The following is a 17613-nucleotide window of genomic DNA, read 5'->3' on the forward strand; positions in this document are numbered from 1 at the left end:
AAAAAACAATGTTCTCTCACCATTCCTGATTTCTAACACACACTCACAGAGTTTGGCGTGGTCTTAAGGCTGTCAGAGCAGAAACGAAAGCTACTGCTCAGTGTATTTTCCGGCCGTGTTCATATGTAAATTGCGCGAGCAATTAGAACCGCCCATAGACCCTCCCCTCGAAGAAATCAGGACAGAAGTGGTTGAAAGTGGACAAAAGAGACGGATTAAACACCAAGTGTAAACGGGTATGTGTCTCACTCGTCTACGACCAAAACTCATCAGGTGTAAACAGGGCCTATGCTTTTGCATCCTTTTCGAAGCTTGAAATTAACATTTTGGGGTGAACTATGCCTTTAAGAAAGCCTGAGAAATGAGCCATTTGAGGCAAATGAACTGAGACATTTTAGTGAGTGTGTACGCAGAACGTACAAGAACCCTGCTGTGGGGTGGTAGCCTGCTCGGCCCTTTAATGTGTTTAATCATAGCGTATTATCAGCAGCCCTTTGGTGCGCCATTAGCAGAGCAACACTTAGCTGGGCCAGTTTAATGGAGCTTTAAGATATGCTGTAATAACGAGGGGCAGAAGGTAACCGGATCGAGACCTGAGGAGAATAGAAAAACAAGGCAACAGTAAGGAAGGGGGATGGACACTTCAGTGTATTAATCAGTCTGTCCGAGACGGAGAGTTATGCCGGTAAAGGTGTCGACAGGCCACTGATACATGATCACATTAAAGCAGCCACCAAGCTTAATCAATCTGAGCCTGCTGGGCCGAGCTAAGGGACAATCTTTCAGAAAGCTCGGATGGAGGGCAAAGTATGCGAGTGTGAAGGAGGTTTCAGGCCATTTTTTAAAAGGGTTGTCAGATTTGGACACTTTGCCATCCTATTGGACCTCCGGTTAGGACAGTGTGTTGGAGACAATGACATTGAATGCTTGAAAACGTATCATTAGTGCCAAACTGTCAGTGGTCGTTAGAAGCGTTTGGCCCGGTGAGCGTCAATTCAAGCTATTTTTTTTTGGCCGAGATGAGATACACATCGTCAAGCGCAATTGAACACCCAGTACCAAGTGGGGGAATATAGACAGATTCTAATAGGATTCAATTGCTCTTTTTCCTGTGTGCCGTCTGACCATGACTCAGCTATATTAAGGATGCATCTGTGAGAGAGGGGGTGAGTGCTGTTAGGTAACAATATAATCAGGAATCTTCCTCAATGTTCTGTGGGGTGGTTAAAAAGTGCATATGAAGGTCATGGATTGAAGATGAATTTATAGCCCACTCCCACTGACAATATGCCACTAGTTCACAGGACTCTTAATATACCAGCATTTACATATGACCTTAAGGCACTCTCTGTAAATGGACACTCCTAGAAAAGCTGCTAATGGTGTACCCGAGGATTTTAATAGTGGTAATTTCCAGAAGGAAATGATTATTTGTATTAAGACGTGGAACTGACATATGTAGCCCTACCGTAATTACCTATTTATATGAAAATTTAATTTGATGTTGTTCAATGGTCCATTTTAACACAGCTTTGTCAGGTTTCTTGAAAACCTCTGAATGTCCCTTTGACAGCCTAAACTCCTAAAAAGAATGTTAAAAAAAGTGTTTTTTGCAGCGATGCCACAGATGAAAGATTTTTGGTTTCCCAAAGAACCTTTCAGTGAACAGATCTGAAAAGAGACCTTTTTTAATTAGTGCGAAGAACATTTTGAAAATAAAAAGAGCTGTTTGTCGAATGGAAAAGGTCCATGTTAATGGTTCTTCATGGAATCATCGAATGCCAATAAAGAACCTTTATTTTTAGTGTGTGCGGTTGCACTAGACTTTGAGCATGCAGAACTGCCTTTGACCCCCACAATGAATATGGATGTCTAAAAGGATACAATGTAATTTAGGGATGCTTCAATAAATCACAATTAACAAATATTATTACATTCAAAATGTCACTTACCGGAATACTGTTGGAATTTTCCCCGTCAACACTTGAAAATAACTAATGGGATGTTACTTTAGTCACCACCTTCTTGAAAAAGATGTGTCACACTAGCTATGCTTACATGATCTGATCTATTTATAAATGGATTGATGGCTCAATCTGACTGAGAAGCCTTCATGTAAAAACCAATCAAATCCAACTGAGCTGATCTGAATGAAATTTCAATTGGATTGAAAGGGATGGTGTAGACCTGAAATAATCCAACTATTTTCTCAATCGTATTAAATAAATACCTTGTGAACATGCACAGTGTTGTGATGTATTTACATACTTGTTATGTCTTACGAATATGTGTATGTTTATTATGTCTCAAGTCGTATGAACTGGTCAGTGGTCAATATTTACTAAATACATTATATAGCTCTAATGACGTTAAGCCAAAAACAGCAATTATGCTTGCGGTGACATTATCCCAGTTGGCGTTCTCTGGTTACGAACATGACCATAAAAAAAAAAGTTACTGCCTTAAATTTTTAGGTTTAATATACTTGGATGTCATTTCAACTTAAATTGCATTAAACTGACGTAAAAAAAAAATGGTTGAATCTTGTAAAACTAAAAAAAGTTGAAAATTGCCTAACTTATTTTGATGAGTTAAAGCAATGTAAAAACACATGTTGTCGTAACTTATTGATCATATCATGTTTACAGCACTGCACATATGCTGGATAATTGTTCAGAATACCGACTAATGCATATAAACGTATCGGATTACAACGTGTAGGGCTCATAAACAGAACTTTCAGATTGTGAAATTGGATTGGATTCATTCCAATTGATGGAAATTAGTGCATGTAAAGTTGTAAACACACCCACTGAAGTCCAGATCCATTGGTTATTTTCAAGTAAGATGGACGATGTTTTTTAGTAGTCTCGAATGCAGCATTAGTTCTACTCTAATTAAACACCAGCAAGAGAGGCCATCTTTTTCAGTGAAAATGTGTGGCTTTTAGTCTATGTCGATGCCCATGAGGTCGGTCATCCATATGCTAATACACTCCTAGCTGTTAACACAATATGACTAGCTAACAGATAGGCCTATATATGTGCATTTGGACCTAACTCATGCTGCACTGCACATATTTTTCTCTAATCAAATGGTCTCTGAAATGAGTAGCTACGTTTGAACAGGAAACAGAAAATATAAAAAAACGGTGCCTTTCAATCATTTCTTGGGGGTATTTCAAGTATTCAAAGTGCACACGGCCTATACAACCTTCAAACTTCGCAGCTTTTTAAGTTTTTCAAGCTGCCAGGCAAGACTTTGTCAGCTAACATCAAAGTTTGCCTTGTCGAACTTCTAGTTACAACTATAAACGTATACGCAAGCAACCGATTATGCATAATCGAGGGGACGCTATATTTCATTTGACAGAAATCTTCCGCGCTCTGCATGCTAATGAATGTGAGCGCGTAATTTCACAGACCAGTCAATAGATGGCAGAGCGAGGTCACTGATTAGTATGCAGGCCATTCCCAGAGGAGAAGAGCCCTGAATTCATCAATCCTGTCCTTCATTCCTCCTTGTTTGAATAAATCGCATTGTTTTGACAGTCAATCAACGGTAGTTATGGCGTCCGTGTAAGTATGAAGAAAGTCCGCCGATATGAGTTAAAATAGTTTAACTACCAGAACATGCAAAAACAGCCAAGTCGTCTGATTTATATTGTCTGACAATTTTGCCAGTGTGGGAAATTAACTTTTTTATTATGGAATTTAATAGTCGCCCCGTGGAAATTGAATTTCAGAATCATTTATTTTCATCATTCACCGTTTACGATGGCATATTTTGAAGAACATAAAGCAGCATGTCGTTTATTTGTCACTTAATATGAACTGAAATAAATATTCAACTGATACAATGTCAGGAAACGCTCTTTTAGAATTTCTATATTTTTACATAATCGATGGTTCTTTGTTAGACTGTTGTTTACTGTCACAAACTTTAATATGTAATTAGATTTACTTTTTCGAATCAAAATAGTGATGATAGTGATGAATAGGATGTTATAAATTATACAACGTCAAATGTTAGGTAAAAACCAGAGGAATTTACCACAGAGGGATTTCTGTCTAAATCCCCAGTTAATTTCGCATTATGATTACAATCTCAAACAAAACAGTAGGCTACTTTAAAGCGGATAACCAGAATAGGTGGATTATACGCTTTAATGGTGTCTCTGGAACCCAATCCACAAGTTCTAAACTTCAATGCCCTTCCATTTCCCACTATGACGTGACGCGACGATGACATCACGACCAATTCCATCTGTAGCGCTCTCGCGCTCGCGACCGAACAGAACAAGTGAGCTAGTCTCGTCAGGCAGAAGAAGGACTCAGCGGCACCATAACATACCTGCACACACTCCGGGCTTTAGTAGCAGTTGGAGCGGACTGTAAGACTGAGATTCCGACCCGACGAGCCTCAACACACCGCCTCCGGTTCGCTTCGCAAAGTGAAAGAGATTTTATGCTAAAGTTTTCAGGATTTGTTTAACCTCCCGCGGACAAGAGCGGAATGAGCGACTTTACGATGATAAACTGTTGCCTGATCCTTGGCGCGTATCTTCTGTCCAGCCAAGGTAATGTGACTCAGTAACTTGTGGGTTAATCTTTTTTTATTTACTGCAAAACCGGTCTCTTGTTATTTCGAAACTGTTCCTACCTAGAGGTAATTTGCATGATGTTTACCTCTAGTAGGCGCTTAACATGAAGTCTCCCGTCCCAAGTGTATTGATACGCAAGTTGCACGCATGTGTTACGCTTGCGCGCGCTGATTTCTACGGCTTACCTGCTTATCTGGGTTATCCTGGTCAACTTAATAAGAGCCACTGACCGTAACCCGTATCCCTTGTCTCGTACTCCATGTTACGCAAGGTGTGGCCTGTCGTGATCAGTGCTTTTTTTCTAAGGCTTGAAGACAGCAGGTGTAATTGTAATGTCATACTTAATCACCTGGTTTACAGTTTGAAACTTTTACATCTATACATATTTTGTTATATGTATTATAATGTATATTGGAGGCAAAAAATGCAACAGGGTTTAGTTGTTAACACGTAGAGGTTTATGACTGGTCTATGTTGCTTGCTGACTTTAACCTTATAAAATGCAATCATGTCTGAATTTTATGCAAGTCTTCTGCTATTTTGAGATACCACTGCTATAACATTGCATTTTAAGTTACTGTTCCCCTTGTTTGCCACACTAGTCTTGCTAGTGGTGATGGTCCTAGACATTTCTTCCCTGGTGGTTTGAACATCACAGTGACTTGATGGCGTCTCAGAGGGGCTGGTTTCCTGTGATAAGGAGAGACATGTCTGCGGTTCTGTCTAAGCCGAGGCTACACTGCAGGACTGAAGCTCTGCACATATTTAAAGACTCAAGTTTCTTGTTTTTGTCAATGTAGTGTGCACTTTACGCAACTAAATGCAGGTGCGTCAACTACAAGATGCTGTTTTTTAAATTATTTGTACAAATAAAATAAGAAAGATAAAGGAAAAACAAAGAATAAAAGAATACATTAACAATAATATTGATGACACATCCACACCAACAGATGATAATATTCTGATTATTATAAGCGCATGTTGCAGTTTTGTTGTCTGCCACTTTAAATGCTCAAGCATTCTAATTGGCTGTCAATGTTTTTATTATTTATCAGCTGAAAAAAAAAGTTCTGAAAGTGATTCCAACTATATGTTTTCTCTGTGATGTTATTGCGTCTCATTGCTGCTCCCCCACTTGTTGGGACAGTGTGCACACCTGTCAACTGGTCGGGCAGGTTTCAAACCAGTTTCAAAATCAGTGTGCACGCACTTAGTTGACTATAATCCAGACAGAGTATTTTATGGCATACTAGTCCCATACAATATTAGCTTCAGTCTTATAGTGTGCTCTTGGCTTTTCGGGTACATCATGGGTAGGGCTGGGAGACTCGAGATGCTGGCAACGGGAGACTGTAAATTAAGTCTTCCCTGTGCACATATTTCACAAGAAATAAGACGAGCATCTTGGCCGTTGGATAAATGAGTTTTGGATGGATGAATCTTGGCACCACAATTAGTCATGCCAAGATTTCAGTGCCGCTCATCTTGCGTGGGTACACTCTGGGGTTCGCCTCTATTAATTTCTTCGTGGGATAAGGCGTTTTACAGCTCAGGATGAACGCAAGACTTCTGGTTGCCCATTAATCTTGTTGGTAGTCAAAGGTTTGTGTATTAGTTCTCAGAGGGGATCTTCAGGGGTGAGGTTAAGGTTCCTCGCAGTTGTCATGGAGACCTCTTTTCATTGGGGATCTGATGGCATCCATCTTGTTTTAGAGTCTTTGAGGGGAGTTTAAAACATTATTGCCGAGTGTTTAATTCAGTTTGGGATCAGGGAAGCACGACAAATGGAAGTAGATACTTTTCTTATTGGCTCCCTTTGGTCTTCCATTACTGCCAGAAGCAACAAATGTCAGAGCGGCGGCAGAGAGCAACTCCCTCACAAAGGTGTGATAATTTCCTTGTATTCCTTTTTTTCTTCCCGCCGAACAATATGCTTCTATCTATGCCAACAGGTTTCCAAGAACAAAAGACCTCAGTGTCTGCATTGTCCAATATAAAGCGTAGAATGAAACTAACACCTTCACAAGAAACCTTTCTCTGTCTTTCTTTCTGACTCTCACCCACACCCACATTGAGCATGCAAGGGACTAAAATTGCTAGCCTTTGAATGAGTGCCCTTTCCCCGCACCCCTCCTTTTTTTTTCTCCCAGTGTGCATTCAGAGCTCTGTCTCAAGCCTTTGTTCTGGTGGCTTTAGTGATTGGTCGCCTATAAGACCCTCTGTCCCCTTTTTCTTCCATTGTTTATGAGTGTCTGGAGTGCACAGGGGAGCGTATTTCTCGGAGTGTGTTGACAAAAAAGTTTCCCCGTCTGTCCGCAATTTACCTCCGCCTCGCATGGCTTACACTTTATTGTGGCCCCACTATCTAGAAGCCATTTCCGAGGTCTCTTTTGTAATGTAGATTATATATTGGAAATGAATGCGTTCCAGAGCATACAAAACCCGAAAATTGTTTGATAGCTGCAATCTTGCTCGCTGGACTTGAAAATATGCTGCAGTCGTAAATGGGGAATCAGATGTTGCCGCATAACAGATGGAAAATCTGTTCCGTGTCTCCGTCCGTCTCCCGATTTATGTGTTTGTCTCACGGCGTGAAAGAGATACTCTCAGTGTCTGACTCTCCCGCCTCCCTCTTTTTTCTCTCCCTCGTTGTCCTCCTCTGCCGCTCAGCATTGATGTGGTCATACGGTGCCGTTAGTGAAGGCCGGAGGACTCCTGGAGGCCAGCCATGCCTTCTTATCACCCACCACTGTGCTTGATAAAATGATGGTTAAAAGAGAGGGATCTTTGTGTGTGGGCTCTGAGATCAGCCTTTTCCGTGACCCTGGACTCATTCAAAGGGTTTTTCCACCCTCTTTAAAACTTTCAACACCTTCATCTCTATCAGTCCTTTAAGCAAAGAGCGGCAGCCATCTCTCTACTGTGCTGCATTGATGTACCTCAAACATTTTGGTTAGGATTTGTTTTAACTTAAAGGGATAGTTCACCCAAAAACGAAAATAATTCTGTCATTAATTACTCACTCTCATGTCGTTCCAAACCCGTAAGACTTTATTCATCTTCAAAATACAAATGAAGATATTTTTTAATTAAATCTGAAAGACTTCTGTCCTTCCATTGAAAGTCTATTCACCCCAAACTCTGATTTTTCAAAACGTTCATAAAGAGATAGTCAAATAAATGCACAGTCGAGGAGTTTAATCCAAGTCTTCTGGGTTAGGGTTATGAGGGTGAGTAATGAATGTCAGAATGACAATTTGGGTGAACTATTGCTTTATATTAAAATTTGATTGTAGGTTTCAGCTTTCATTGTATTACCCGATGGGATATACGTTTACAGCTAAAATGGTTGGTTATATGACAGTGTTTGCGTCACTATATTGAAGTTTTACTTAAAATGTAGTAAAACATTACGATTAAAGTCTTTATCGACTTAAAATGTGAAGGACAACTGATGTTTGGGTCTTTTTCGTATATCTCTATATGCATATTGAATTGGGATTGTGGTATTTTCTTTCTCACATATTTTTAACCACATAGTTGCCTTAAAATGTTGATTTATATGTTTGAGAGAAAACAAAACATGGAGTGCAAAGCAACTCTGTTGTGGCTAGGGTTGTCATGGTACCAAAATTTCAGTAGTTAGTACCAATACCAGTAAAATTTCTCGGTACCAAAAGAGCAAAAACTTTTGAATTAAGTGAAATTCTAAATGTTGTTTTGTCTCGTCCGTTGGTCATCACTGTCAATCATCACAGTTTCAGATTCAATTACACATTAAATATGGTTGTCAATCCAGAAACTTTACAGTGTACTTAGCAGCATGAAAAACTAAACTTTAACTGTACAATGTATCTCTTATTTACATTGTGTTGTGTTTACATTTTGTTGGTTTTCAATGAAAGGATTCGCAAGCGTGTGGCTCGCTTTGAACAAAACAAAACCTTGTGACCTTTCAGCTGTTAAGCGGATTCTGACTAGCTTACTGACTAGCACTTCTGATAGGCCATCGCGTTCACGCGCTCAACAGATTGTGATTTACTACAATGCTCAACGCTTGCAAAAACAGGCTTTTTTTGGATTGACTGGTAGTACCAGTAGTGCTGGACTGGTACGTTTAACAACCTTAGTTATGGACTTTTATTTGCACAGAACCTAAGCCTAAACTTACTTCAAGCATTAGCACTTTTGATTGTTGCTGTGCAAGTGAAAATTTTTCCTCAAGGAAAATGCAAATCTAGTTCTTTGCAGCTTAACGTGTCTTAAAATGCATGTTAGCTGTCCTTTCATCTGTCAGATGTATTGGTGGTGGATTAAGCACACAAGGCACATAAATGTTGCTCTTTCATAACTGAGAAGACTTAATGGAGTTCTCATTTATGTTTCATGTAAGTGGGAACCTCTCGTTTATGTTTGTTTTTATTGCTCAGAGGAGTTCTAGAAGAAACATCTAAATAATTGAGTGTAGAGCGATAAAATTAATGTGGATAAGCATAGACTACCAAAGGTAATTTCATCTTGGAAGAATTTGATGAGAAAAATGAGTGCATATTAAAATCTCTGACTTTTATTAGCTTAACGTGTCCATACATGCAGGTTAGCCGGCCCTCCATCCATCCGATGGATCGGTGATGGGCATTACGTGTTCACAGTCTTTGCCTGAGCTAGCGCAAACTGCGCTGATTCATTGAGATCCTCTTGAGGGCGGAGCTGAAATTGCCTTAATTACGACTGATCTTCTTCAGAAGCTCTCCGCTTGATTGACTTTCTTAGCCCCACGTCGTTAGCACGGTGCTTTTAATTGTGCCGAAATGCATGCGAACGTGTGTATGTCTTTATGTGCTTAATCTACCTTTTTAATAGAAGCCACACTTTCACCTCAGCAGACCTCTGTAATTTACAGCCGTGTTAACCTCATTACCAACTATAAATGTGTCATTTAAAAAAGAAGGCTTATAGGATCTCATTTTCTCATCTTCTGCTTTGTATCTGAGAGATGAATTTGAAGACTATGTCAATTGCAATTTGCTTCTAAATCTTGAGTTGGCCTGCACTTGCGGGAGGGTGATATGGGTCTTCGCGATCAGTTCGCAAGGAATTGAATTCTAGCACTGGAATGGTTTTGATTAAAATATCTTTCTTTTTTTTTTTTGACAAGTGTTTGCGCAACCCATTTTACTTCCATAATGTGATATTTCTGAATGAAACAATATTTAATGAGTGGAAAAAAAGGTGGGAATTGACTGGATTGTGCAAGTTGTCACATTTTGATGAAAGATTATGAAGATGAAGATGTTTTCAGAAAAACATGCACAGATGAACTGTCGACAGTAAGACCAGACCATGAGCATGTATTAAGAAAGTAAATCGTGTCAATTTTGACTTTATTTAAAAGCAACTCGAAACGAGGTAGAGAAGCGACCGTATGAGCAATTTAGATGCAGAAGAGGATATTATTTTGCTCCTTTTTAAAATATTTTGAGTCCCTCGGGTGATAATCAGGATGATGGAGAATGACTTCCAACCAGAGCTGTTCTACTAAGACTTTCTGTGAAAACAAAACAGAATAAATAAATAAGTTTTATTTCCTGTTTAGCTTTTAAGTTTGCTTCTGTGAATTGAGATGGCAGGCATGTCTCAAGCTGGAAAACTTAAACCCTGGAGAGAATTTTCGGAGTTGCTGCCATCCAAAGCTGGTTGAAGGGTGAAAGGCTAATGCTTCTCGAGGATTCTACGGACCTCCAGTCATGATGTAAGGGAAAATGACTTCCGTGGGGAATTTTCATAAATGTTTATTTGAGCGGCTGACTGTGATGCCTTTGACTTAGTCGTCCTGTGTGTGTGTGTGTGTGTCTCTGCTTTTTAATTCCAGCTGACTTGGCGGTTATATAGCACTAGTTTTTTGTAGCGATGGAAATAGCTGAAAGAGGTTTTAGTAACGGAGCAGGAGCAGACGGGCTTCTGCAGACTGTGTAGAATTGCAGTTTACAGAATCACACTTGTCTGGATACTGAGAGTAGAATCGCAAGATATCCAGCCATTGCTTCACACTCTCCTCAAGCATACAGGAGCTTTTTTTCACAAGCATTTTGTCCACTTCCAGGCACACCTACGTCCTTGCAAATATAGAGCACATACAGGCTTATGTGCAAAGACACAGACATGCTGAAGAAAATCGTATTTCTCTGAGGTTTTGCTCTTATAGTTCAAGAGTTCCCAGTTATGTGCGGTTTACATGACATCGTTTTCAACAAAACACTACTTTTTATGCCTTTTGGCCGTTCATTTACACGACAACAGGGTTTTTGTTTTATAATTATAAATTATACTGTTATCATCTCCATGTAAATTACAAAAATGCGAATTTGTGAAAACCTTGATGTCGTGCATGTGTATTACATGTTCAGTCTATACGCGCGTAGTATTTCTTTACAAAGTGACATCGCCAACTACTGGCCTGGCATGAATATTAAAGCATTTGTAGTTGTTTTAGCGGATCCGTGTGAACGGGAACGTTTTGACAATGTCTTCTGTGAAAAAATGCAAAGGAAACATTGTTGTCGTGTAAACGTACAATAAGTCTCAGATGTAGATAAGTAAAAATTAAGTTGTTGGCATATGATAGAGTATAAGGCTATAAAAGTACATTGGAAATGCATAAAACCAATCATTTGATAAAATGTTTAATTTTTGGTTTCAGACATGGTGTCTTTCCAAATCTAATCAAATGTGCACTAATCGAATGAGATAGATACGTTTTCCAAATGATGCTTGAGTTATAATTATTAACATCAGATATCTGATTTTATATGAACTGATTCAGATGGGATCAGATTGGGATCTCTGTAGTTTTTATTATTAAGATGGTTTTTTTTTTGGATGTAGGCAATGAAGGTCATCATGTGCTCTGAATGTGCATCTAAAGCCAATTGAAATAAATAACATTCAAATATATAATATATTATGTATATTTGGGGGAAATAAAAGCAGCTCGGCTTAGCAGTACGTTTCTTTTTCTTTCCCTGATTGCCTGTACAGTAGTTCACATTGTAAGGTACTTTCATTTTAACATTTACATTTTTATTGTATTTTGATGTATTATTATTTAATATTTATTTTAATTACTTACACATTTTTTTTTAGTATTATTATTATTATTATTATATTTTGCACATGGATACATTTTTTTTCTTCAAATGTTTTTTACTTTTTTGCTGCTAAATGATGGCATACATGGCAAAACATTACTAAATTGGTTCATAATTTTCAACCCATTCTTTCTAATGCTACTATACCAAGTTATTCTTGCAATTAAAAAAAAAAAAAAACTTTTCCTTTTATTATTGTTGAGCCCTGATCGAGATGCTAAAGGAACTTGATCCACAAACTGTTATCTTACCCAGAGAGTTGGTAAAAATATCTTAATCCATGTTGAAGGTATACCAAGCAGCGAAATAAGAAATTTAGCTTCGATATCCAACTATGGTTAAAATAATACCCCACAAACACAGACATTCCTATCCAGACGTGAATAGATTTCTCAAAGGAGTTAGCAGAACAACAGCAGGTAAATGCTCCATAATTTCTACACAGGTTATGTGAGAAAAACAGATGTATTTTGATTCAGATGGAATATAAATTACAAAGTACCCATGCAAAACACATCTTTATAGAGCTATAGTTGAAGTTTCTGCAAGAGAACGTGTCAGATGTCTCCATTTGTTCTCCATTTAATCTCACTTCTCATTTTCAGTCCTATGTGAGGGGTCTCGCAAAGATTGGCACTCTCATTTTCCCTGTTTCTTCCATCCGATAGCTCTCTGTCTGTCAGGCAAAAGCTCACGGTGGGTTGAGTGTCAGGCGCTTTGACACTGCACAGGTGGCTGATCTCGGATCCGGAGAGTTTCCGAAGCCCAGAAGTTTCCAAAGTTTGGCCGTACTGTCATAACCAATGCTGTTCTCAGGCACTCTTATGCCCATTTCTTTCTCTCTCTCCTTCTCTCTCTCATTCTCGCACTCATTCTCTCACTTTCTCACACTGGCGAGTGTCTCATCCTGCACCATTTCCCAGAACAGTGATAGATAGAAAGAAAGAGAGAAGAGCCGAAGGAAATTGACTGTAAATCAGAAGACAGAGGTTAAATACTGCTTCATTAGGAAGCGTGGTCTGAATCATAAGAAGGATGTTGAATGTGTAAGTCCCTCTCAGGCTGGAGAAGAAATCATTTGTTGGAACGACACTATTGAATTTGTGGTGAATATTGAAGGCGAAGCTGAAATTCAAGAAACGTTTAGAAAGCGAAATTGTCACTTTTCCATTTCATGGTATGTTAATAATTTAAAATACTGTGGGACCTAGAGTTCAGGGTAATTATAATACATTTAAATTTTTGATTTTAATGCCATTTCATTTGCTTTTGGTTATTGTAGAGAAGATAATGAGCATTTCCTATACAAAAGTTACTTTCATTTACTTGAAATGAGAGAAAAGCCCATCCTTGTGAAATATAAGTGCACTTAATTGTGTTGAATATGACTTGTAATGCACTTTAAATCTTAAAAATATGTTTTAAATTTTTTTTTCAGGTAATATAATATTAATGAAATAAAAGCACTCTAAAGTGTATAGAGTAAAAACTTTCTTATTGCAAATTAACCAAACAGTAGCTCATACGAGGTAAGAAATCAATGACACATACAGAAGAGTGAACAACAAAAACAAAGAGATGGAAAACATCTAAATATAGATATCAATATAGTGGTGTATGCTATATTGGTAAGTAATGAGATATTTTAGTGATATAGATATAGATGGAAGCGATTTAAGACAATCATAGTAATAGTAATAGAGTTGTAGTGGAAGTAGTAAACATACTTATAACAATAATAGTAGTAGTAACAATAATAATATATAGATGGAGGGATTCTACAACCCATGATAATGGAGAGTTTTGTGGTCACTGATGTCCAAAAGGAGTAAACTGATTGACAGGTCCATATAGCATGAAAGTAGTCGTCTGTGCTCCCCAATGTGAACCGATATCTGTGTTCCTCAACTTCTTTCTTTCGGTGATGTGAGTCCAAATTAAAGGTTTCACAAGCTAAATTAAAGGTGTACTAAATTACAATACATGACATACACATTTCAATAGAAATAAGATACAATTTAGCTGACCATAAATGCTTGTCAGTACAGTTGGCAATACACGTAATTATGAAATGTATGTAAAGCACTCTAAAGTTCAGCTAATTACATTCAATATAAATTTAAACTATAATACATTTTCTTTTAATATCAATTAACATGCAATTGAGTGCCTGAAAACATAAAAGAATACACTTAAGTGTGAACTAAATGTAAAGTATATTATTTCTGTAATAATAAGTAAGTAGGCTACTCTTTTTACCAGTATGCTAAAGGATTTTTCACAAGGGTATAGTCTCAAGTAATATAATTTTGTCAATTTCCCATAAACTGGGTTTGCTTCAGGAACCATATTTTATATTTAGCCCTGAAACAAAACCAGTTTATAAGGTAATCATGTTGGCATTTTACCAGGCTGTTCTTGGATTTCACGTGATGTTATGTATCGCGCTCCGTCATTTATCTTTTCATCAGCTGTTAGCCTTCTGGTTAATCACATGACCAGATTAAGGTGTGTGCAGTCAGTGCCCATTCATAAACATGCAGTTTCGCTTTCACGATCACATTTCTTCTGGATGTCAACATCCAAATATCCGTGTCCTGTTGCAGCCTGCTTTGAACTCGTTGCTCAAGTATTAACCTGACTCCCATCAAATATTACTCAACACAAAAACAAGCTCGTTAAAATATAACATCGCGACCTGTCAGACGTTTCTTTTGAAGTGGCGTTATTTGAGTGGCGGCTTGGAAACTTGCATTGAGCTGTAGACGTATAGTGTTACACCTGAAATGAGGTCTCTCTGATGAGTCACAATGCCGCAGTGCATTAATGCACAAAACTAGACTTGAAAGTGTGATTTTAATGTCGTCTTTCCCCCCCCCCAAATAAAGCTCTTTTTTGGCACATATTATTACACATATTTCCTGATAGCTTTACTTGAGGAGAGCTAGGATAATGAAGGGAGGTGGGATTTTGCGCTTTGGTGTTCTTGACTAGTTTAGCATAAGCACTGCCGTAGGCCACGTCACAATCGTGACATATTTAGAACTATTTTTGAAGTCATGATTACAGAGAGGAAGCGTGTCCTGATTAGGCTGTATATATTGTTTTAAGCTCAAATGTTTATGTTAAAATAATTTTCTTGTAACAGTAAGTCATTTGTAGATTGTAGGTCTACCATTTGTTGGTTGATTCTCCAAAAAAATTTATGCAAGCATCCCAACCACTCTCAACCAATGGCGTGAGTTTGGGGGTGGGACTATTTGTTTTGTGCAACCAATAGAAGACGCATACAGCTGTTTGGGAAAGCTGTTTGAAACAGTATTTTATTTTGAAATTCAGTTTAGTCAGCCTTAAGCCGCAGAAATTACACAAGGCGCTCTAAGGTGTTTTTATTTCTTCATGTTCCTAGTCATATATTGTGATTCATCGGTGTATGCTAATACTATAGATGTTTTTGCAATCACCTGTCATATAGATACTACCACTTTTCTTGATCCAGTGAATTTCAGATGCATAAAAAGTCCTTATGTTTTTTTTCTTGTTAAATATGATGTTTCACTCTAAAATAAAATGCATAAGACAAGTAAAATGGGAAACGAATGCAATTTTGTTTTCTTTAATTGGTTGCTTCCAATATTCCAAGATGCGTTGTTTTATAAAAGTAACATTTCTTCTTTACATGTGTAACTAAAATGGCATGGCAGAGGCATCGTAAACTTTGCCTTTGGAAAGCCAGATGCATGCTGATTGTCATGACAATTTTGTGATAGCCAGGGCTTGACAAACACCCGCCAACCCGCCAAATGCAGGTGGATTTCAGCAGTGGAGTGTAACACAGTCACTATACTAGCCACTTTGGCGGGTTGAATTTGATAAATACCGGTAATATATAGGCTGTACATTTTTCAATTGTAGTATTTGTTAAAAGCCATCTGAAATAATATTGTCAAAAATATTATAGTCAAAAATAATAGTCAAAAATATAGATTTTTCGATACTGAAATATCTGAACTGCTTCCAATACTCATTTTCCGCAGAATACGCTATACCAGCTGCGCTCTCTTATCTCTCCGACAGCGAGTTGACAGACGAACACAATTCACGTATACATCGTCAGTTATGTTTTAAGTGAATGTAAGCAGTTGAGAAAGAAAACACATTTGTTACAGTAGTGGATCCATACGTCAGGTCTTAAAGTGACAGCAGCCTAATATACCTGCTGCCAAATTATGAGATAATATTAAAAATAGCAGTTTTTCTCATTGATTTCAGAATTGTGGCCACTGAAAATGTTGAGTGGCTAGTAACTTTAACATTTTTATTTTTTTTATTTAAAGCGTTTACCGCTATACCGCGGTGAATTTCTTGCTTCTCAACCGCGGTAAGAAAAAATTCATAACGTCCCTGCCCTACTGGCTATAGCAACAGTGATTTCTTAATTTCCTGTGCCTTTGGCCGCTCCAAAAGGCTTAGTCAACATAAAACCGCATTTGCAGCCCATTTTACTTTTATAAACTGAATTACTTTCATGACTTTACTTTCAGTATGATAATGCAGGGTGGGTAAAATGCATGTCATAAAAAGTGGTCGCTGTGTGACAAGTGTTTGGAGGGGTTGAAAAACAGTGCTTGGTGACATCAGCTGAACAGAAAAGTTGCTTAAGAGGCAGAGGTAGTTCTTGTCTTTAATGGAAGTTTACAAAAAATGTGTTTCTTTGGAAAAACATTTAAAAACCTTTTATAAGGTGGCGATTTTGTTTGAATTCGTATTATGTGAATTGTACAAAAAAGTATGATTATTTGAAAAAAAAAAGTAAGCATGATGGTCCACCCCTAAACACATGGGGCGTGAGTATAAATGAGATCATACAAATTAGCCACCAATATGCCAAAACCTAAAATAGTTACGAATTACCATGAGATTGCATTGATCATTCACAACAAGTTTAGTTAATATGGACAATGTCTACTTATATAGTACATTTTGTGCTATATATTCAGTGTCGTGCTGCCTTTGCCATGTACAGTCTTCCGTATTACTTAAAGACCAGCATCAGGAAGGCATTTTTTATTCACTTTGTCGACATACTGCATTTTCCCTCAACACTGGTTCTGCGGCGACTCATAACTGAGTCTTTCACAGATGAGCCCAACAGAATCCTGTCAAATGTTGCTGAGTCTATGCAGGGGTCCTGAGTTGGCACGAGAGCCGGGCCGGTCATGTGGGCGTCCTTGGCACGCCGGGGAGCTGAGGTGGGCCTGGTGCCCTTCCAGATGCCCAGCACTCGCAGGAACGGAGGAGATAGCCAAGACTCGCTATGCTTGCGTCCTCAGCCTCATGTCTGATGGGATGAGTCACACTATACAGCACAGAGGGGCCGTAACTAGGTGTTTGTGGGAGGTAGTGTATCAGAATCTCTGCTTTCAAAATACCTGCAGTAATGAGGATGCTTGCGATCAGCCTACACAATGTATGAAAAGTGCAGCTTTTGACTGGCTGATATCAGAGTAGTAGTTGACCAATATGAGTTTTTGAGTGGCCTGTTCTCATCTCTTACTGAAGCATCGTGATTCATCTGTATATATTGCAAGTAAATTGTACCACATCTTTTACCGGTAATCTTTTTTTAATGAAAAGATTTGGATGAAATCTTTTGATGAAATAGTAGCATATAAATATATTTAATTTTAAACAATAAATTCATGTTTATTTATTTATTTGCATATTTATTCTCTTATTAGGGATGCACAATATATCGGCCACCATATCGGTATCGGCAAACATGTTCATGTTTAATGTTATCGTTATCGGCCCGATAAGAAAATTTGGCCGATATATTAAAGCCGATAAGTATATTGGATC

General features: G+C 38.2%; 1 protein-coding gene across 3 annotated transcripts in view; it reads left to right on the forward strand.

The window, feature by feature from the left end:
* Window positions 1-4230: 4230 nt before the first annotated feature.
* Window positions 4231-17613, forward strand: part of pvrl2l (PVR cell adhesion molecule related 2 like) — a 141461-nt gene continuing 128078 nt past the window's right edge. For all 3 annotated transcript variants that reach the window (XM_079591569.1, XM_079591571.1, XM_079591570.1), the window contains exon 1: window positions 4231-4579. In XM_079591569.1, the coding sequence (XP_079447695.1) occupies window positions 4516-4579 (64 nt within the window). In that variant the 5' untranslated portion in view covers window positions 4231-4515. The remainder of the gene's footprint in view (window positions 4580-17613) is intronic.

Source organism: Phoxinus phoxinus (genome assembly GCF_949152265.1).
Source record: "Phoxinus phoxinus genome assembly, chromosome: 19".
NCBI lineage: Eukaryota > Metazoa > Chordata > Actinopteri > Cypriniformes > Leuciscidae > Phoxinus > Phoxinus phoxinus.